Here is an 18436-nt window from a genome sequence, read left to right on the forward strand (position 1 = left end):
GAAGGTGGAAAGATTTCACGTAATCCATGGACACCAGTGAAGATCGCAAATAATTGAAGAAAAAAGGTTCAGAGCACTGTCTAGTGGGTCTAGATGACCCAAATCCCAATGTTATAATGCCTAGGATGGCACAAGGGTTAAAAAGGTTGGGTATTGTCCTAGTCACCGAAATGTTTATGTTGTCTGTTTTTTATGTGTTACTAACAAGGTTGGAAGTTAGCATGGTCACAGTAACATTAGTAGTGGTGTCAGCCTGTTTTTTGCAAATAGGGTAGGGAGTTATAGGTGTTGTGAATAAGCTAAGTCGGCTGATATGTAGTGTGTCGGACTGTATCTATTTCCGAATTCCCGACCAAACCCATAACTACTAAAAAACTATGTAGTGCAGGACCATGTAGTGCCGTGAATTTTAAAAGCAATTTGGACACCATACTCACTACTTTTTTTTTAAACAGAGAATATGATGTCATTAATTTCACCAAGTTAAAATCTAAGTGATATGATCATTTATGGATCTCCGTCTTCTGAAGATAAAAACATTGATGGTTTATCAAAAAAATACATTTAAATACATTTTTTGGGGGGCAAAAATTATTCAGGCCCAGTGCATTGTGGTCTATATTCACCAATCTAGTGAGCATCGATGCACACTAGATTTTCACAGAGACTTCTGGGAAATCTCTAGGGCATTTGATTTTGGAATTGTATATGGACAGCACAACAAAATAGCGAATGCCCTATATAGTAAAAGAATTCTGACTTAGCGTGTGTGTGTTTTTTTTTTTTTACATCTTGCTATAGAGGTTAGGCACTAGCCTAGTGACAGAAATGTTTGTTTGTTTATGTTGATGTTTTTTTATGTTGCAAACAAGGTTGGGAGTTACAGTTAACCTATTTTGTATACGCTAACGAGGCTAACGGGTAGAGGTGTTTGTCGGAAGTTTTTTTACATGTTACTAACAAGGTATGGAGTTAGCGTCGTCACAGTAATGTTTGTTTTAGCTGTGTCAATCCGTTTTTGCAAAAAAGGTTGGGAGTTACAAGTACTGTGAATAGCTAACACGGATAACGTAGTTAACATGTAGCAGGTTACAAACAAGTTCTAGGGTTTCTATAAACGCAAGTCATAAAGCCTGACAGACTTATCTCTGACTCTTCATCATTCATTGACACCGCACTAAAATCCGATGCGCTTTGTAGAGCGCAAAATATGGTAAAAAAAATGTTTTGTTTTTTTTTCTTATTGAGGGGAATTTATATGCAAATACCTAGAAAAAAGAAACATTGCTGTCATAGTTTAATTTTGATCAAGTTCTCAAAAACCCTGCATCAAACTAAAAGAAATTTCTTTTTTTTAAACAAAACGGTAAAAATAAACATTATCACTAGTCCAGTTAAAGACCCACTCCAATGAAATTTGTGTTTTTATCATGTTCTTGTGGCATTTTTCTGATAATTTAGGAGATATGTAAAGAAAATTAAGTTTCAAATTCAATTTCTGCACGTTTTTTTTTTTTTTTTCATTTATGGGTGACTGGAAGGGGGGACGGGGTTGCTACATGCAAGCAGTCTTTTTGCAGAAACTGTGTCCTAGAAAATGACTGTTTTTTTATTTAGGCATTTATACACTTTAGTAAAAACTGTTAAACCATTTAGCCTTAAAATTTTGAGATTAATCAGTACACTTGATATTTTACAAACTTCCAACAGTTTATTTTGCGAATTCATGCAGAATTTTAACCATTTTTGAAATGTAGTTTTAAAAGAGTTGCGTCTAGTAAAGTTCCCATCCCTCCCAGCTTGACTTGCACAAATTAACACTGAACTTCAATAAAATATTCAAAAGCAAAAAAAAAAGCAGTTAAGATATTTTTTATTTATTTTCTTTCACCTGAATTTTTGCCACCAAAATATCCCACTAGCACAAAAACCTTCCGGCTTGCACATGCTAATTCTTCTGTTGTCCTGTTTTGCATCACTTCGTGTACGTGTGGGGTTTCGAGTGAAACAATGCCAACGCTCTTCTTGCAAATGGAAATATACGCATATCATGCAAGCGTAATTTTGTTTTCAAGTAGCCTGCTTGTTGTCGTGAGTGAATGCTAATGCTGCAAGTGCTCATAATCAGCTTGAACTCTGATCGCAGCAGGACTGGTTTGAAGAAGGAAAGCAAGCAAACACACAACAGCCTCAGAAAACGATCTGAGTTATTAGAAACCAGTCAAACAAAATCACTTCCATGCCAAAAAACCCCTCCTCCATGTCTTCTTGTTAGGATCTCCAGTTGTCAGTGTGGCCACCCCTGCCCTCCAGTCATCATTAAAGAGAAAGACGAGCGCCTTGGAGCTGAACAGAGGCATCAGCACGCATCACTTCTTCTCTGCTCTCCACGTTTAGATCTCAGCAATCCACCGGCCCCTGACGGACCTATTTACTACACAAAACGCGCTGTATTTGGCTGTGCTCTGCGCTTTCAAATCTTCTTTTAAAAATCTTCTGTTTTCCAGAAACGCCTTTGTCGCTCTGATTCGGAAAATTCCAAAGAAGCAGCAGAACTTTCTGGCAAGTCAGCACAGAGCTGCCGAAGAGTTCAGAGGGATCTGCTGAGAATGACAGGATGCCAAAGGAATGGGACACGGTCCAGCTGCAAAAGCAACCCGTTAAAAAAACAACAACTCTTTGCTCCTAAACTTTATGTTTTTGTAGAGAGTAAGAAAAAAAAAGTTCTCATCCAGCAGCTTGTCTGACTCTTTTCTTGGGAGGAAATAAACCTGCCTGCAAAACAAAGAGGGGGGGGGGGGGGGGGGCGCTTCTTTGCACAATTTTAAACCCAGAAGAGATAAAAATATGACAAAAAGGAATAGCTGATGGCTAGATATAAACAATAAAGAAAAAACCGCCATGGTTGGAGCATTCTGATGTTTGAAGCAATGGAAAGTCTTACACAATAATTTATTTGCACACGTGTAAGTGTGTTTGATTTTTGGGATTTTTACGGTGGCCCTGAAGTGCAAATCACGCAGTAACATATTAAAGACCACTACGATAATTAAAAAAGGAAAACACTTGATTTAAAAAAAACATGTTTTAAAAATTAAAACAAAACTCCAGGAACCAAAGAAAAACACAAATCCCCCAAAAATCGAACAAAATATAAGGGAAATGTTTCGAAAAAAAGCAGTATTTTCTAGAAACCAAGATGAAATGTTGAAAAATGAAGCACAATAAGAAAACAGAAATGTTGGACATTGCTGATTGGATGATGATGTTTGTCCTTCGTTTCAACTGGAAGTTATTTGGTATGGTAATATCTTCTGAAAGACGATATTATATAGTAACTCGTGACTTGACTTGGAGTTTAGCCTTTTGAGTCGGAAAAAGTTGTCATTTTCTCCAACATCCAAAGATTAAAAAGGAAGTTATATTATATATACATCCATATATATCTATATAGTTTTTTATTATTTTTATTATACTTTTTGCTTTTTTTGAGTGGTGTTATAATCTTTAATAAACATGCTTTTGCGTAGAGAGATTCATTGATTTGATTTGAACTTCAGGGACACCGTACTTTTTAAGTGTGTCAACGTTTACACTTAAAAGTTTTGTATTTTAGCTGTTTATTCTCGGTTTCCAATTAATTTCAAAATAACAACATTTACTAAAATAAGAAATGTCTGTGTTTTTAAAGGCTTCAAAGAGGTCAGCATTTTTTTTAAAAAAAAGGCTCTTACTTTGGAGCATGAAAAAGGAAACTACTGAAACTCCAAAAGTCTTTGTGGACTTATTACACTCAAAAAACGTTCACTTTGAATGAACATAAAAAAATTATGGAAAGGATTTCCACATGATTAGATTGCGTTACTTTAACAAAAATGAATCATGTTGGTCCTACTTAATGTATTTAGGTTGGCTCAACTTAATATATTTAGGTTGGGTCAACTTAATGTATTTAGGTTCAAACTAATAAATTTAAGTTGATTCAATTTAAATAGAGCAGTTGCACCCAACTTTAAATTGATATTGTTGCTCACTCTAAAAAGAAAAAAGTTGATCCAATTTAATTGAATCACTTCAATTGGTCACACATAAGAAAATTAAGTTTGTTTAACTTAAATTTCTATTTTTTACTTTAATTTTATTTATTCTTCTGTAATTGGTACGTTGCTCCAATGTTACAACCAATGGGTCTTTTAATTTTCACATCAATGACATGAATTACCCAGCAAAGTCCCACATCACAAGCCAGGAGCTCAATTACCACGAACTCTGTGTTAAGTATTGGAACATTGACATTTTACCACACAAGGGGGTTGGTCATCATCCTCTACCAAACTTTAACTCATGGTGCAAAAAAAAAAATAAACATAACAGTTTAAATCACTAGTTAAAACAGAGTAAAACAGCTAGACAATAAAACCCAGGGACAAAAACTCACACTTAAACCCCAATCTGCCCAGATAGACAAAGAAAATGGTATCCCACAATTCCTTGCGATTACTAATGCATCGAATTTAATGGTATCACGTTGGATCAACATGATTGAAATTAGTAACTTTTAAATGGATTATTTTTATGTACAATCGACATGATTCATTCACGTAAGATTTACAAACATAAAATTTTCTGGTTGAAATGACAAGTTACTTTTTCGTTAACTTAATTGGCTGGTAATTTCCTTTTTTTGAGTGTACACAAAAAATTACCCGAACTGCAAGAACCTCCATTTGCGGTAGACATTAAGCCCTTAGCTGTTCTGAGTCAGCTCTGCGTCTGAAGGGAACACTTTTCAGGGTCAGCAAGGACTGCTTAAATATCTTAAGACACTGTGGCTGTAATTACATCAGGGAAAATACAACATAATCATCTTCAAGGATGTGGAGAACAAACTACTTATGCTAATGCATTGCTTTTCTGTATCATCATCCATTAAACATGTCCCCAATCTGTGATAGCTGTGAAGTGCCCTCAACAAATCCCAGCAGTAAGTTCCGAGCAAATCAGCGTTGTTTCCAATCAAGTCTGTCACTTACGCTGACGAGCATTTGGGGAAACGGCCCTCGGGAGTTTTCTGCCACGTTGATTGGTGGGATTACCCAATCCCTCTTCTGCCTCCTTAGACCTTTTGTGCTGTTGAGGCCGGACCCTGAGAACAGGATGACAGGTGGTGGTGCGTGCGCTGTCTCCTTCTTTTCCTCCTGCTCTGTGACTTTCCTTCCTTTCTCTGTGACCTTTAAGACAAAACAGGGCTCAACTCAGATCTAAGAAACACTTTGATGTAAAAAAGAATAGAAAGAAACACCTTTGTGAACTCAGAACTGGAGAAGATCATTAGTAGCTGAAAAGTTATTAGTGAGTCGCTGGGAAATGTGTCAAATCAAACTATTTTTATAAAGCACTTTTCATATAAAAGTATAACACAAAGTGCTTTACATTAAAACAAAACAAAATAAATTATATAAAAAATCTTGAAAATTAAAATAAACAAGCACAAAAATAAAAAAAAATAAAAAATAGCCCCCCCCTCCGCATACCTACACACAATCCCCCACTTCTTTCACACCTCCCGCCCCCCCTAACTGATGGGGAAAGACAATGAGAAATGGGCTGTGGAGAAAAACAAGATGTTGGAAATGCTAATTACGAACAACAGATAAGTTATTCTCACCGTAAATTTTAGAAAATTAGCTAAACCCGCCAAAAGTTTTGAATGTTTGCGATTTCATGGAGGCAGCCATTTTCAAATGAGGAGAAAAAGCTCTTCTACTGCCGCTAGTGGAGTAATTCTAACGTGAACCAAGTTATATTTAACAGGTTTTTAGGGACAGTTTTGATCATGCTAATGAGATAGGGGTCTAAGAAACGTGTGTATAAAATACAGTATCACAAATAAGGTTAAAGAACTCTGCTATGGGCAAAGCTTTTGACATGGTTACTTTAGCTGGAGGAAATCTTGATGGTAACAGAGGAAATCATAAATGCTGGCAGAACCAGGTTTTTCTTGTTCAGCATCTGTCTGAACGTCCTCATGTGTTTATTGTTTTATCTGGTTCACCAACAGTCAATGCTTTTTTTTTTTTTTTTTTTTAGCAGCATCTTTATAGCACTTTTCTCCCCTAAACATGTGCGGGAGTAAGCTCTGCTCCTTGGAGTCACTGTAGGCTCTACTTGTTATTATTGGAAGTAAAGTCATTATACTCAGAGTGTATCCGTAACACCGGGCCACCAGAGTAGAGCTCCATCCATCATCTTCAAATGACATTACACAGAAGCTCAGCTGTTTTGGCTGTAGCATTGCTGCACTTTTAGCTCACATCCAGTTTGACAGTTGCGTTCCCATTTTTACATCTACTCAATTTGCAACGTCTTCTTTGCTTCTTTACTGCATCGCTGCAGTTTTTTGCGATCACATGGCACAAAATCTGTAGTCGTATATACTATTGTCAGCAAATAGTTCTACTGTTCTGCACATGTCCCTGGTTCCACTGAAATCATGGAAGACAAAGAAAGCTTGCTTCCGAATTAATGAATAGCAAACATTCAAATAAAACAGGTTCCCAAAGGGTCGTATTACTCCTGAAACCTGAACACAATAGAAACATTGTGTTTTGTGTAGGATTTTTCATTGGAAAAAAATGAAAAAAAATACTTCTTTAAGCAAAAAGTACCACAACTTAAAATTGTTTTTTTTGTAATGTAGGGCAGCTTGTATCATCAAGTATCAAACCAAAGCTCCTAAGTTTTAACGTCTGTATGTTGATGTGCAAAAAATTATCAAGATTTTATATTTCAAACAAAGAAAAACCATCTGGAGTTTAATTTAAAGTGTCTGAGCAGACAATAACAGCAAAGTGAGAGACGAACCCATCAATCATGCAGAGTCTGTTCATCACACTCAAACGTCCCCTGCAGATGGAGAAAAAGCCTCCACAAACCTGTCTGATGCTTAAAAAAAAGAAAAAAAGGGACTATTTTAAATCTGAGCTAGAACATGATCAAACCTACTTTATGAGTCACAATTCACATATCAAAGGTAACGCTATGAAGTCCGTTATCTAAACAAATTGTAGGAATGTCCTTCTATGAAAATCGTGTAAAACTAACAGACGTCAAGCGTACTCAAGACAATGAGATGCGTCCCAAATGATTCTGAATGGAAAAAGATAAACAAAGTCATAGAGAGTGTATTCAAATTTTTACTGTAAATTGCTACAGCAGTTTAAGGCACTCATAATAACTGACTATTTTGAAACAGTATTCTTTATGCGTGAGTGAAACATCTTAGTCACAACTGCCCTTACAGGTGGATATGGGCTGTCTTCCTGCAAAAAGATGGGCCTGTTTGGGGTCCAAGCCTGGGTCCCCCTGTGCCGGTCCCCAGCCCAGATAAAACATAGGGTTATGTCAGAAAGGGTATCCGGCATATAAGTCCCACTTAAGTGAATAAGTGAAAGTTGATTTAATGTGGTAACCCCTGATGGAATATACCAAAGGGTGAACAATGGGGCACCAAGATGGCCCACGGAAAATATCTAGGTTGTAGACAACTTGGAGTGCCAGAGTCAGTGTATATCTATTTCTACCGACATGCTGTGAGTGACAGGTCGTAGTCTACACATACTACACGTAAGGGGGAAGTATATGAGATGCTGGTGTGTCGTAAGAACAGCAACATCACCCGTATGTCATAAAAGCGAGGAACTTTTATCATCCTTACAAATACTGCACAATACACTTAAAGGCACTCGTGGGGTCCCTTGAGGTGGCTGTATGAGCTTAAGGGAACCACAGTCGCTCCTGTCCATGATCCCCTATGGGCCCGAACAACCCAAAAACCTGCAGCACTGGTATGGGTCAACCTCCCGCATGAGTGCACGTGACTAAAGCTTACCGACATCCTGAGAAATACCATGGGCTCACAGAGTTATGAAAAATACCTGTCACCCCCTTGACTTTGGGTACAATTTAACTCAAAATTAATGAATGAATCCATTGATTACGTAAGGAATCAATGCCGTGGAAGCCTGAATTGTCAAACGCCAAAGACGGAGAACGGTTACTTCCGCGAAGTGCGTTAATTTCTGATAATGAAGACTACGAAGGCCATTATCCTGCTTATACCATGGTCACTTACAAAAGAAATAAATACTTTAATCAGTTTTTACTACTTTGTAGTACTTGTTGTCATTTTTCCGGGTCAAAATCGCTTTTCTCACAAAAAAGGACTATTTGCGTTGCTTAGCCATCGGCTGAGCCGGCACTGACTTCAACTGCAGCGGCAAAGGAAACAATACATATGCTGATGGGTTATAAAGCATTAGTTCAGAGAGAAAGTTCACCTCTTACCGCTTGTCTTTGTCCAGATTATAAAGCTAAAGTTTGTTTTAACCCTTGTGCTATCTTAGATGACTCCATCCTCACATTGACGTGTTCTCCCTACCATCACAAAGGTGGATAAAGGTGCAAAGATTTCATGTAATCCATGGACACCAGTGAGGTTCACAAATCATTGAAGAAAAAGATTCAGAGCACTGTCTAGTGGGTCTACATGACCCAACCCCCAATGTTAAAATGCCTAAGATAGCACAAGGGTTAAAGAAGCCAGCATAGTGATATACGTAGAACATTTATGCTATGTGCCAGGAACTTCTTTTTTATGTGTGTATATATATATATATATAACGTATATATATATATAACGTATTTTTTTCACAAGTCATAAAGAGTCATAAAGTTTTTCTTTTAAACTTATAAAGTTTGTTAAATGTTGGACCAAAGAAATAATGTTTGGGGATATTTCCTACAGCAAATGTATCTTTAAGTCCAGCGTGCATGCTAGTGATTCGTAAATAAAAGCATGCTTCTCTGTTTCAGCCACACTCCCCTAAGCTATCCCTTCGCTCCCAAGCTCCCTTTCTGCTCTTTTCCTGCAGGGTTATTGTTTCACTTCCTCGCACACTAAAGGTCTTGACAACTTGTCCCGGCTACAGAAGAGTCTAGAAGCGCTAGGCCTGCTTTAGGATGACGGAGTGCCAGCAGGTAGAGCTAATGCACTAAGCTAACCCACAAGACCCCAATGCTGTCAGCCAAGCTCACAACATTCCCAGGTCATTACTTTGTCTTTTTCTGTAACAGGATGACCCGCTGCTGAACAGCCACTGGAGCTTACTTGTCTCTTTTTGGTGAATCTCTAGAACGTCTTCGGTGATGCACACAGTGCAAAAATATAACAGTAAAGTAACTGTCGTGCAAAGAAAAGCTTAATTGGACAGTAAACTCCTCTGAGCACAAATTTGAGAGCAATAAGTCAGACAGTATTCACTGGTATCAGTTTTGCAGCAATTACATTTTGACATCAGCTGCAATTATTTTGGTAAAAGAAAGTTTTTCTTATTTCAACGTCTTCTTTCAAAGCACTGATTTAGGTTATATGTGGACATCACAATCACACCCATGCACACTCACATTCATACTTTAGACAATTTAAAGTAACCAATTAACCTTTGAAGCATGTTTTTGGACGGTGGGAGGAAGCCGGAGTCCCCAAAGAGAACCCACGCATGCAACAAGAACATGCAAACTCCACACAGAATGCTCGCCCATTGGTGTTCTGTTGCAGGTCCCCCAGCCGGGATTTGCTGTGTGGCAAGAGTGCTAACCACTGCACCACTGTGCAGCCTAGCTATCCAGATGTTCAGTTTTAAGCCAGATGTCAGCTCAAATGAGGACACTGAAGACATTCATTGATCTAGTCGTCTACTGTATCAGAACGGAGTGGAGCAGGAAGCTTGTGGCCTGCCGTATTAGCTTCTGCGTCACAACTTTAAGATTTTTTCCAACAGCAGTTTTGCATCTGCTCCTAATTCACAACCATTTGGATAAAGAAATACTCAAAAAAATGAATTTTCAGCTTGATTTTCTATCATCAGAAAAACCACAAAGCCACAATTTTCATGGAAGTGAGTCTTTGACAACCATCTGTTGTTGTACTGCCTCCCAGTGGTCTACTAGGCGGAGAGACCTTAAGACATTTATGTTTATCCTGAAGAATTACCAATATTGCAGGATATGTAATAGAGGAAACACTAAAATTATGGTATCTTTTCTTTGTGTGGCTACAGTACCAAGAGTCACCTCAAATATTGGTGCACAAAAGGAAAAATGTGAAATCAAATAACAGAAATGATAGAGAAAACTATTTCATCAAAATAGGAAATGGAGCTAGCAGAGAAGGAGGGACTCTCTGAATTAATACGGCAAGTCTGAGATTGGGAGGGTTTGAATTCCACGCAAACCAAATAGATTTAATCACCAAGTATTTGCATACAGAGAGGAAAGTGTTGTTAAAACCCATTCCAGTTTCCATTTTATATTACCTCTGTGCATTACGCCGCCTTACAGTTCCACACCAGCAGTTGACATTTGAGAATAAGAAATGAAATCCAGCACAGGAGCCGGCTGCAGTGTTGGAAGATGAAAATGGCTCCTGGCACATATTGAAAGATGGAGGTCCTGTACGATGCAGTCTATAAAGTGTTTTCTCTTTGTCTTTTCTGTTTGTTCTTGCCTGGTCAGGGTCCCCCAAAGGGGTTTGGCTTGTATCTGCCAGAGGAAACTATGCTTTCAAGACTGCGTTCATTAGACGGATGCCCAGGAGAAAAAAAAAAAAATGCTTTTGAGTTTTAAAATAAATAAATAAATAAATGCGTCAGGCAATGTGGCTTATGGAGAATATGTGTTTGTGTGGGAAGGTGACAGTGTGGCGGGGCTTTGGTTGGGATGTCATGTTCACTTTTATCACCCACAAGTGCTTTGTATTAGACTTCCTGTGCTTGGAATTCTGGTTACGTTCAGGGAAAGAGTAAAAAGGTAGGTGGTTAAACAGATAAAGTGATGCAGTTTATTGGATTTATGCTGAAATTAAAGCGAGGTTTTCTGCTCTACATAGACAAATCGAACAAATCTGAGTTCTTAAATAAAAAATTCGAAGCTCAAAAGCACTTTTTTTTCTCCCCCCTCTACTTAAGACAGAACAGCTTTGAATGAATGCTGTTCGGGGAGACTGAGCTTGCAAACTACAGTACAAAGGGTTTATCAAAGATTTTTTGTCTGAAAGCATACATCTCTGTCAAGAAACAATACGGGTGGAGTAGCGAGACTCAACCAAAGCGCTCAAGTTGTTACTGAATCAATACTGAATAAACTGAGTTCAAAGAAAAGAAAAAATAAAGGCTCTTAAAAAAAGATAACAGTTAACAAAAGTAGCAGAGGTAACACATTTTTTTTTAACAAGTACGTACATAATATTAGGATTTTCAAAAGAGGATAATATTTCCTGGTTATTTTGAGATGTGATGTTTTAATGAAAGTAGTTTTGTTACGTAAAAAAATAGATCTGAACCTTTATGACATTTTCCGAAGAATCTTCTCTTTAAAAACCTTCAAATATTTTTTTTTTTTAACCCTTGTGCTATCTGAGATGACCCCACCCTTACATTTACGTGTTCTCCCTACCATGACAAAGGTGGATAAAGGTGGAAAGATTTCATGTAATCCATGGACACCAGTGAAGATCACAAATCATTGAAGAAAAAAGGTTCAGCGCACTGTCTAGTGGGGTCTAGATGACCCAACTCCCAACGTTAAAGTGCCTAGGATAACACAAGGGTTAAGATAATAGAATAAAGCTTTTTTGTTTTTTAGGTTTAAAGTCGTGCTGTAATGCTAGGAGTTTTCAGTAAACATCTTCTGAAGGTCAAACTCCAGGGTTGCCTCTTTCTTTTTTTCTTTTAAATCTTGTGATCAGATCTATTCCTTCTTGAAACATGATCGGGTACAAAGGAGATGGCAGACAGCCATGTGTGGTGCCAAGTGGAAAAGATGGTGTTATGGTTTTAGTTTCTTTGCTTTTGTGTTTGGGTTCTCCTTTTGTTCTGTCTGGTTTTGAGTTCATTTGCTGTTTTATTTTGAAAGGTTCCTGTGTTATGTCGTGTTTTCGAGTTTTACTTTTGGTCCGCTTCAGCCCTCATTGTTTCCACCTGTGTCTCGTCTGATCTGCGTGTATCTAAGTCCTGTCTTTCCCTTCCTCCTGTGCTGATCCACATTTTAATATTATGCTGGAGGGTATTCCAGAAAGCAGATTATGCTAGTTACCACGGTAAGTTTGAGGCTAAGGAAATAAATAACCTCAGCTTTCTGGAATACCCCCCTGTTCCCTGTTTCCAGTGTTTCTAGTGTTTCAGTGGTTTCGTGTTTTGAGTTTTTCTAGCCTGCTCAGCAGTGGATTTTGGTTTTAGTGTTTCTAGTTTTGATTTATTAAAGATCTATGTTCCTGGAACCTTCTGCCTCCTCCTCCTCTCTGCGCCTGGGTGCTTTCCTCAACTCCCCCCTCGTAACAGATGGTCATGCGGTTGAGCCATGCACCCTGGTTTTTGCACCCGCCATCCGTTTTTTGGTTGGCCTCATTGGGTGTCTTGGGCAGAAGCACCAGCATCTTAAGGGGTGCGCAGGAGTTGAGGCTTGTGCGGTCAATTTAAGGGACATAACGACATACCATGTGGTGAGTGTATGTGGTGAGTGTGTACTTTTTGAATGAAATGAGTTTTAAGTGTCCAGGAATTTGCAGAAAATATTTTCTGGCATGGGCATGTAGATATATAAATATCAAGCTGGAGAAAAGTGTGATTTATTGTAGTTTTTTTCTAAATTGATTGCAGAGTAACCCTTGAGCTATCCTAGGCACTTTAACGTTGGGAGTTGGGTCACCTAGAGCCACTAGACAGTGCACTGAACCTTTTTTCTTCAATTATTTGCGATCTTCACTGGTGTCCATGGATTACATGAAATCTTTCCACCTTTATCCACCTTTGTCATGGTAGGGAGAACACGTCAATGTAAGGGTGGGGTCATCTATGATACCACAAGGGTTAAAGATGCATAAACTATACACAATCTGGCTGAGGCAACTAAAGTTTAGACAATTAGTGCAAACATTTATAATCTGTGTTTGCACAAAACTTTATTTTAAAACTTCTGTTCCCAATAATCACTAAGACTAAGAATCAAAAGGAAGCAGATTTGTGGCTGTCACTGTACCCCTCCATGGTGCATCAGAGTCCCACAGAAAACCGACACTTTTATGGTTTACTTATGCAGTGATAATGTTTAGCTGCTGGACAGTTTTCAAAATAAAATCTGCTTTCAGAAATCTGCATTCACAGGCATGTACAGAACAGCGTCATCTGCACATAAATGCAGATAAATCTATTGTCTGAAATTTTTTGTTGTAAAGAAAGTTTCTTAAAATAAGGATGAGAGGTCTTTTATGATTTGCCGCTTGTAGCCAAAATAAAAATAAAATAAATAAATAAATAAAAAACACTAGTTGTTTTCTAGGACATAGTTTCTGTAGAGCAGCAGTCCATCAGAAATTTGCCTTTGAGTTGGAACGGACTAACCCCAATCCCCCCTTCCCCTTTTCGTTGCCGGGAGCTCGGAGTAGAGAGCAGCGTATGTTCTTTGTCACAACAAAAATCTATTTTATCCCTTGTGCTATCTTAGGCACTTTAACATTGGGAGTTGGGTCATCTAGACCCACTAGACAGTGCTCTGAACCTTTTTTCTTAATGATTTGTGATCTTCACTGGTGTCCATGGATTACATGAAATCTTTCCACCTTTATCCACCTTTGTCATGGTAGGGAGAACACGTCGATGGTCATCTTGACTCCCTTGGCACAAGGGTTAAACAGCATTTTTCCATCTGATTCACAACAATTTGACAACAATAAAGAAATGTAGCCCAATTTTCTTTATATACGCCCTCCATGATGAGAAAAATACAAGAACATGCTAAACACACTTTGGAGTGAGTCTTTATTTTATCAACAGCCTTTTTTTTAATAATCTCAAGTTTTAATTTCTATATTTGAAGGTTTAATATACAACATCAATCCCATTAAATACAGTTTGAAATCATTCAAAACTCAAACTTACAATAAATTCAATTTTATCATAAGGTTGTGAAAAATGATAGATTGGTATAACTTTGGTGTGTTATACAAACATTTTAAGTAAGGATGACTATTATGAGGTGCAAGTGTAGATGGTAGTCACATTTTAGTTGAAAATAAAGCAAAAGGTTTGATTTCTCATTTTTAACAATAGATTTATGGCTTTTGTTTAAATGTTTATAAATGTTTTCAACATTTATAAACCTGTGGCTGTTTTTCCCTTATTTAATTATGAATTACTCTTTTTGGTTTCATTTTCCAGTCCTTCTGAAAGGAGGTCCATAAGTAAAACAAGTTCTACAATGGAAATCTTTCAAACATCCCTTCCTGATGCCCAAACCACCTCAACCGTCTCCTCTCGGTGCAGGATGAAGAGGAGGAGAAGCAGAAAACTGCTCAGCCTGTAGCTACAATGAATTGGTTCACCATCAGTGTAGAGCTTCTCCTCTGCTGCTGGCATTAGCAATCTCAGGATTTCTTCATCGTTCACCGTTTGAACAATTCAAGAGTGGACTTTTAGAACCAAATGTCTCTGTCACACCAGAGAGGTGTTGAAAAATGTAAAACAAATTCTGTTCAAAATTTATTGCAGAAAAAACTTACTGACTTCATTATTAGTTGCTGCAAAAACACACACCTGTTCCATATGAATAAAGTTTTGAAAATCTGTAAAAATTTGTACTTAGAAATGTTGATGACTCCGATAAATATTCAGCAAAATGGATCTCTGTCAAATCTAAGTTTGACTAAATTATGGCATGTTTAATCATTCCCCGTGTGATTCAGTAGCTGCAGAAGCATTTGTTTTTCTAATCACTAGGGGAGCTATGATCTCTGGATCAAACCGGACCAGGCGTCTGTGCAACCGTCTCTTTTCCTGTGAGCCGAAAAGACAGGCAGGCCTCGCAAACAAACGCATCGACAAACATGTCTAGCGTGACTGCTTCGCAGAAACATGCTAATGATCACTATATTTACCCCCATCAACTCCAGTCAAACCAAACCGTGTGACGAAATAGAGTCCAATCAGGTCTGGATGAATCCATTGTCATAGAAATGGGAGGGGGGGGGGTTAGTGGGGATGACTGTAAGGCATGGTTGCCCCACGTCCTGTCGATGAAGAAAGGCAGAGTTAAGGATGGATTAAGGGAGAGTGGAAGGGATGTCAGAAGCAGATGTGACCCCTCCACCCTCTTCACCACCCTCCCGTTGCTTAAATAAGTCATGCACCAAATCTTTTTATCTACACATGCTAACAGGTACTGTGGAGAAATGTACAGTGAAAAAAATTGGAGTGGAAAAAAGAGGGTGGGTAAAAACGTTGCTGCAAAAGGTTTTTTTTTTTTTTTACTAGTCATATAGTAACTTTGATCTGACTGTAACCTCAAACTTGATTTATTTGTTTAGTGCCTTTCATTCAGGTTGAAAACCCAAGGTACTTAACATAAAAGCAAATAAAATAGCCATAAAAGAAAAAAAATGAAATACAACAGGACAATCACAAACAGTTGGCACCCCTCCCTCATCAAATTCCTCCTTTACCCACCCAGTTCTCCCAATATAACCCTGAACAGAAACGTAAGAACTGCAGCTTAACCCCATACCAGTATGTTTAACCCTTGTGCTATCTTAGATGACCCCAACCCTACATTGACGTGTTCTCCCTACCATGACAAAGGTGGAAAGATTTCATGTAATCCATGGACACCAGTGAGGTTCACAATTGAAGAAAAATGGTTCAGTGCACTGTCTAGTGGGTCTAGATGACCCAACTCCCAAAGTTAAAGTGCCTAGGATAGCACAAGGGTTACAGAAACAACCTGCTGTGAAAAAACTATAACGGGGATCCATTTATTCCAAGGCCCGACCCGACCATAAGGGTTATCGCCACAGTGCCCGCCCAACAATGCAGCTCAGGGCCCACTCTACGGCTAGTAGACCGCGAAGCGCGACCCCAGCCAGCCTAATGACAATGAGCACTCCAGCAACAGCACCCCCTACAGGTGGAAAGGATAGTGCCCCAGAACAAGGGATCCCCTAGGGGCGTCAAACTTCAGGCCTTGAGGGCTGAAATCCTGCCTCATCTGCTGTTGATTTGGATCAGGTGTTTTTAGCCAAGAAGGAGCTTCAGTGGCAGATCGGTTAAAAACATTCAGGACACCAGCCCTTGGGGCCTGGAGTTTGACACCTGTGCCCTAGAGGAAGTACTGAAAAAACATCATTATATAAATTACATATGTAAAAAAAAAAAAGATAAAATAAATAAATGAAAAATGAAAAAAAAATGCTCAGTACACACTGGGCATTTGATCTGGTGTCATGTCCCAAGCCCCAATTAATAATTTCTCCTTCATGATCTATTTTCAAACATTTGACACATCTGTGCTTTGAAAATGTCACTAACCACACACCCCTACTGAAGCCAAGTCGCTGATTGGTCAATACTCAACTGGTTTAACTTTTAACACGCGTTCAATGGCCTCAAGTTTTGTACGTAGAGCCTGAAAATGAACTTAAAAATGTGCCTAGTGATGCATGAATGCTGAGATTTGAGCACGGAAGCCCTAAATGAGGGTTTATGTGAGTGGACTTCTATTGGAAATGGCCACCAGAACGCGGGTCGACGCGGCCGGTGTGAATGATCCTGAACGTAAACCCTTGTTTTGGGCTTCTGTGTTCTGAACTCTTTTTATGCATCGCTATGCAAGTTCTCCAATCTGATGGTGGGCTGTACGTACAAATCCCAATCAGACTTTCAACCAGTGGAACTTTCGACTGCTAAATCGCAAAAACACTGAACTTTGACCAATCAGTGACTTTGATTTGTTAGTAATGTAGTGACATCTTTAAAACTTGGAAGTGCTAACTGTTTGAAAATTGATTGTGGAGGAGAAATGAATAGTTGTGCCCGGCTGGAATTCCAGGACACAAAGTCTTTTACATATCACAATAGAGGTGTGAAAGAAAACACCTAAAGCAAGATTTGCTGTTTTGCACCGCTTTGACATTTCACACCAAGCCTCTTCCAATTGTAGATGCTAGGCATGTGTTTGTAAACGGCAGAAAAACAAAAGAAGAAGATGCTCCTCCCTGCCGCTCCCTGCTTGTCAGGTGTGAACTCTACCGGCTGTGCAACACATACCCGGCTAGAACACAGCTTCAGCTTCAGACACGCATACACATGCGTCTCCATTGACATATTTTGGGGGGGGGAGTGGCAGCTTAAAGAGGCGTTTCTGAGCCTGGTGCGAACGTAGCATAAAGTTTCAAATGACGGTTTTTGATTTGTTCTCACAGCAATAGGAAGAGCAAGAAAAGTGTATTGATGGACAGATGTCTTCTGCTTATAGTGTCAGAATTTTTACATTTTGATGTAGTATTTGCTATATAATTTTTCCCCCTCACTCTTTATTTCTTTTTCTTCTACCCCCCCCAACATACACAAACTCTCCCCCTCTCCCTCTCCTTTAATAAAAAGAATATGTACATTTCCTTAAAACAAAAAATGTAATAATGTAACACATAAGTAAAAAATTAATAAAAAAAACAAAAAGGGTTCATACACCTCATATCACTTCATAACCTTCTTTAGTAATAGTAAAACTTGTCCAACACAAAAGGTCTTCAGCGCTCATCTGTTTGCTCAATTGTTGGACAGAACAAGTTAAAAAAAAATAAAAAAAGGGAAGAGCAAGAAAAGGTGATTTCAAAAAAGTGACCAAAATATGTGAATTACTGTGAAAAAGATCCAAACAATATTGTTAGATACAACTTTTTACCAAAAGCTTGAAGAATTCTGGAGCCTCGTAGGGCTTTTCTTCCTTTAACCCTTATGCTATCTTGTGGGGTCCAGATGCCCCACTCCCAACGTTAACGTGCCTCATTCTGGTCCCTCACATACCCTGCAAAATCAAAAGAATTCACATTTGATCCCAACAATAAGATGACATTATGGTACCCATGCCAAACCCACATGCTTCTGCGCACTAATGCAATGTGAACAGGAGTCAGTGAGTGTGAAATGGACGCGCCCCCTCCAGCCCTGGTGCCATCAGCCTTAGCCAGCTGGCGGTGGTCCCGGTTCTTCCCCTCCATGCCAATGCCTCCCTAAAAAACCCTGCATGCTTTGATATCAGCCAGCCCCTGGCTACCTAGACATCTGGAAGTTCTTATTAAACAGAGCACGCCACAAAGAGCTATTTCCATAATGAAACATCATATTTGGTTTCAGCGACCCGTTTCCTCCTGCTGCGCACGAGCTGGAACAACTCGATAGCACATTTCCAACTACTGGCCATGTCCAACTCTGCACGAGCTTGACTATTCACGGCTCCGAGGGATCCACTTATTAGTTAAGTCAAAGGGAAATTATGTAACGGAGTGATTCATTTGATCCGTAATGCGATGAAGATGAGCACACGGTGT

At 38.8% G+C, this 18436-nt stretch overlaps 1 protein-coding gene across 1 annotated transcript in view; it reads right to left on the bottom strand.

Annotated features, from left to right (window-relative positions):
• The window catches only part of LOC101175079 (cadherin-4), a 334935-nt gene that overhangs the window by 78194 nt on the left and 238305 nt on the right, over positions 1–18436 (bottom strand). The window contains exon 5 of the mRNA XM_023957138.1: positions 5034–5231. Within this exon, the coding sequence (XP_023812906.1) occupies positions 5034–5231 (198 nt within the window). The remainder of the gene's footprint in view (positions 1–5033; positions 5232–18436) is intronic.

The sequence above is a fragment of the Oryzias latipes genome, chromosome 7, assembly GCF_002234675.1.
Source record: "Oryzias latipes chromosome 7, ASM223467v1".
Taxonomy (NCBI): domain Eukaryota; kingdom Metazoa; phylum Chordata; class Actinopteri; order Beloniformes; family Adrianichthyidae; genus Oryzias; species Oryzias latipes.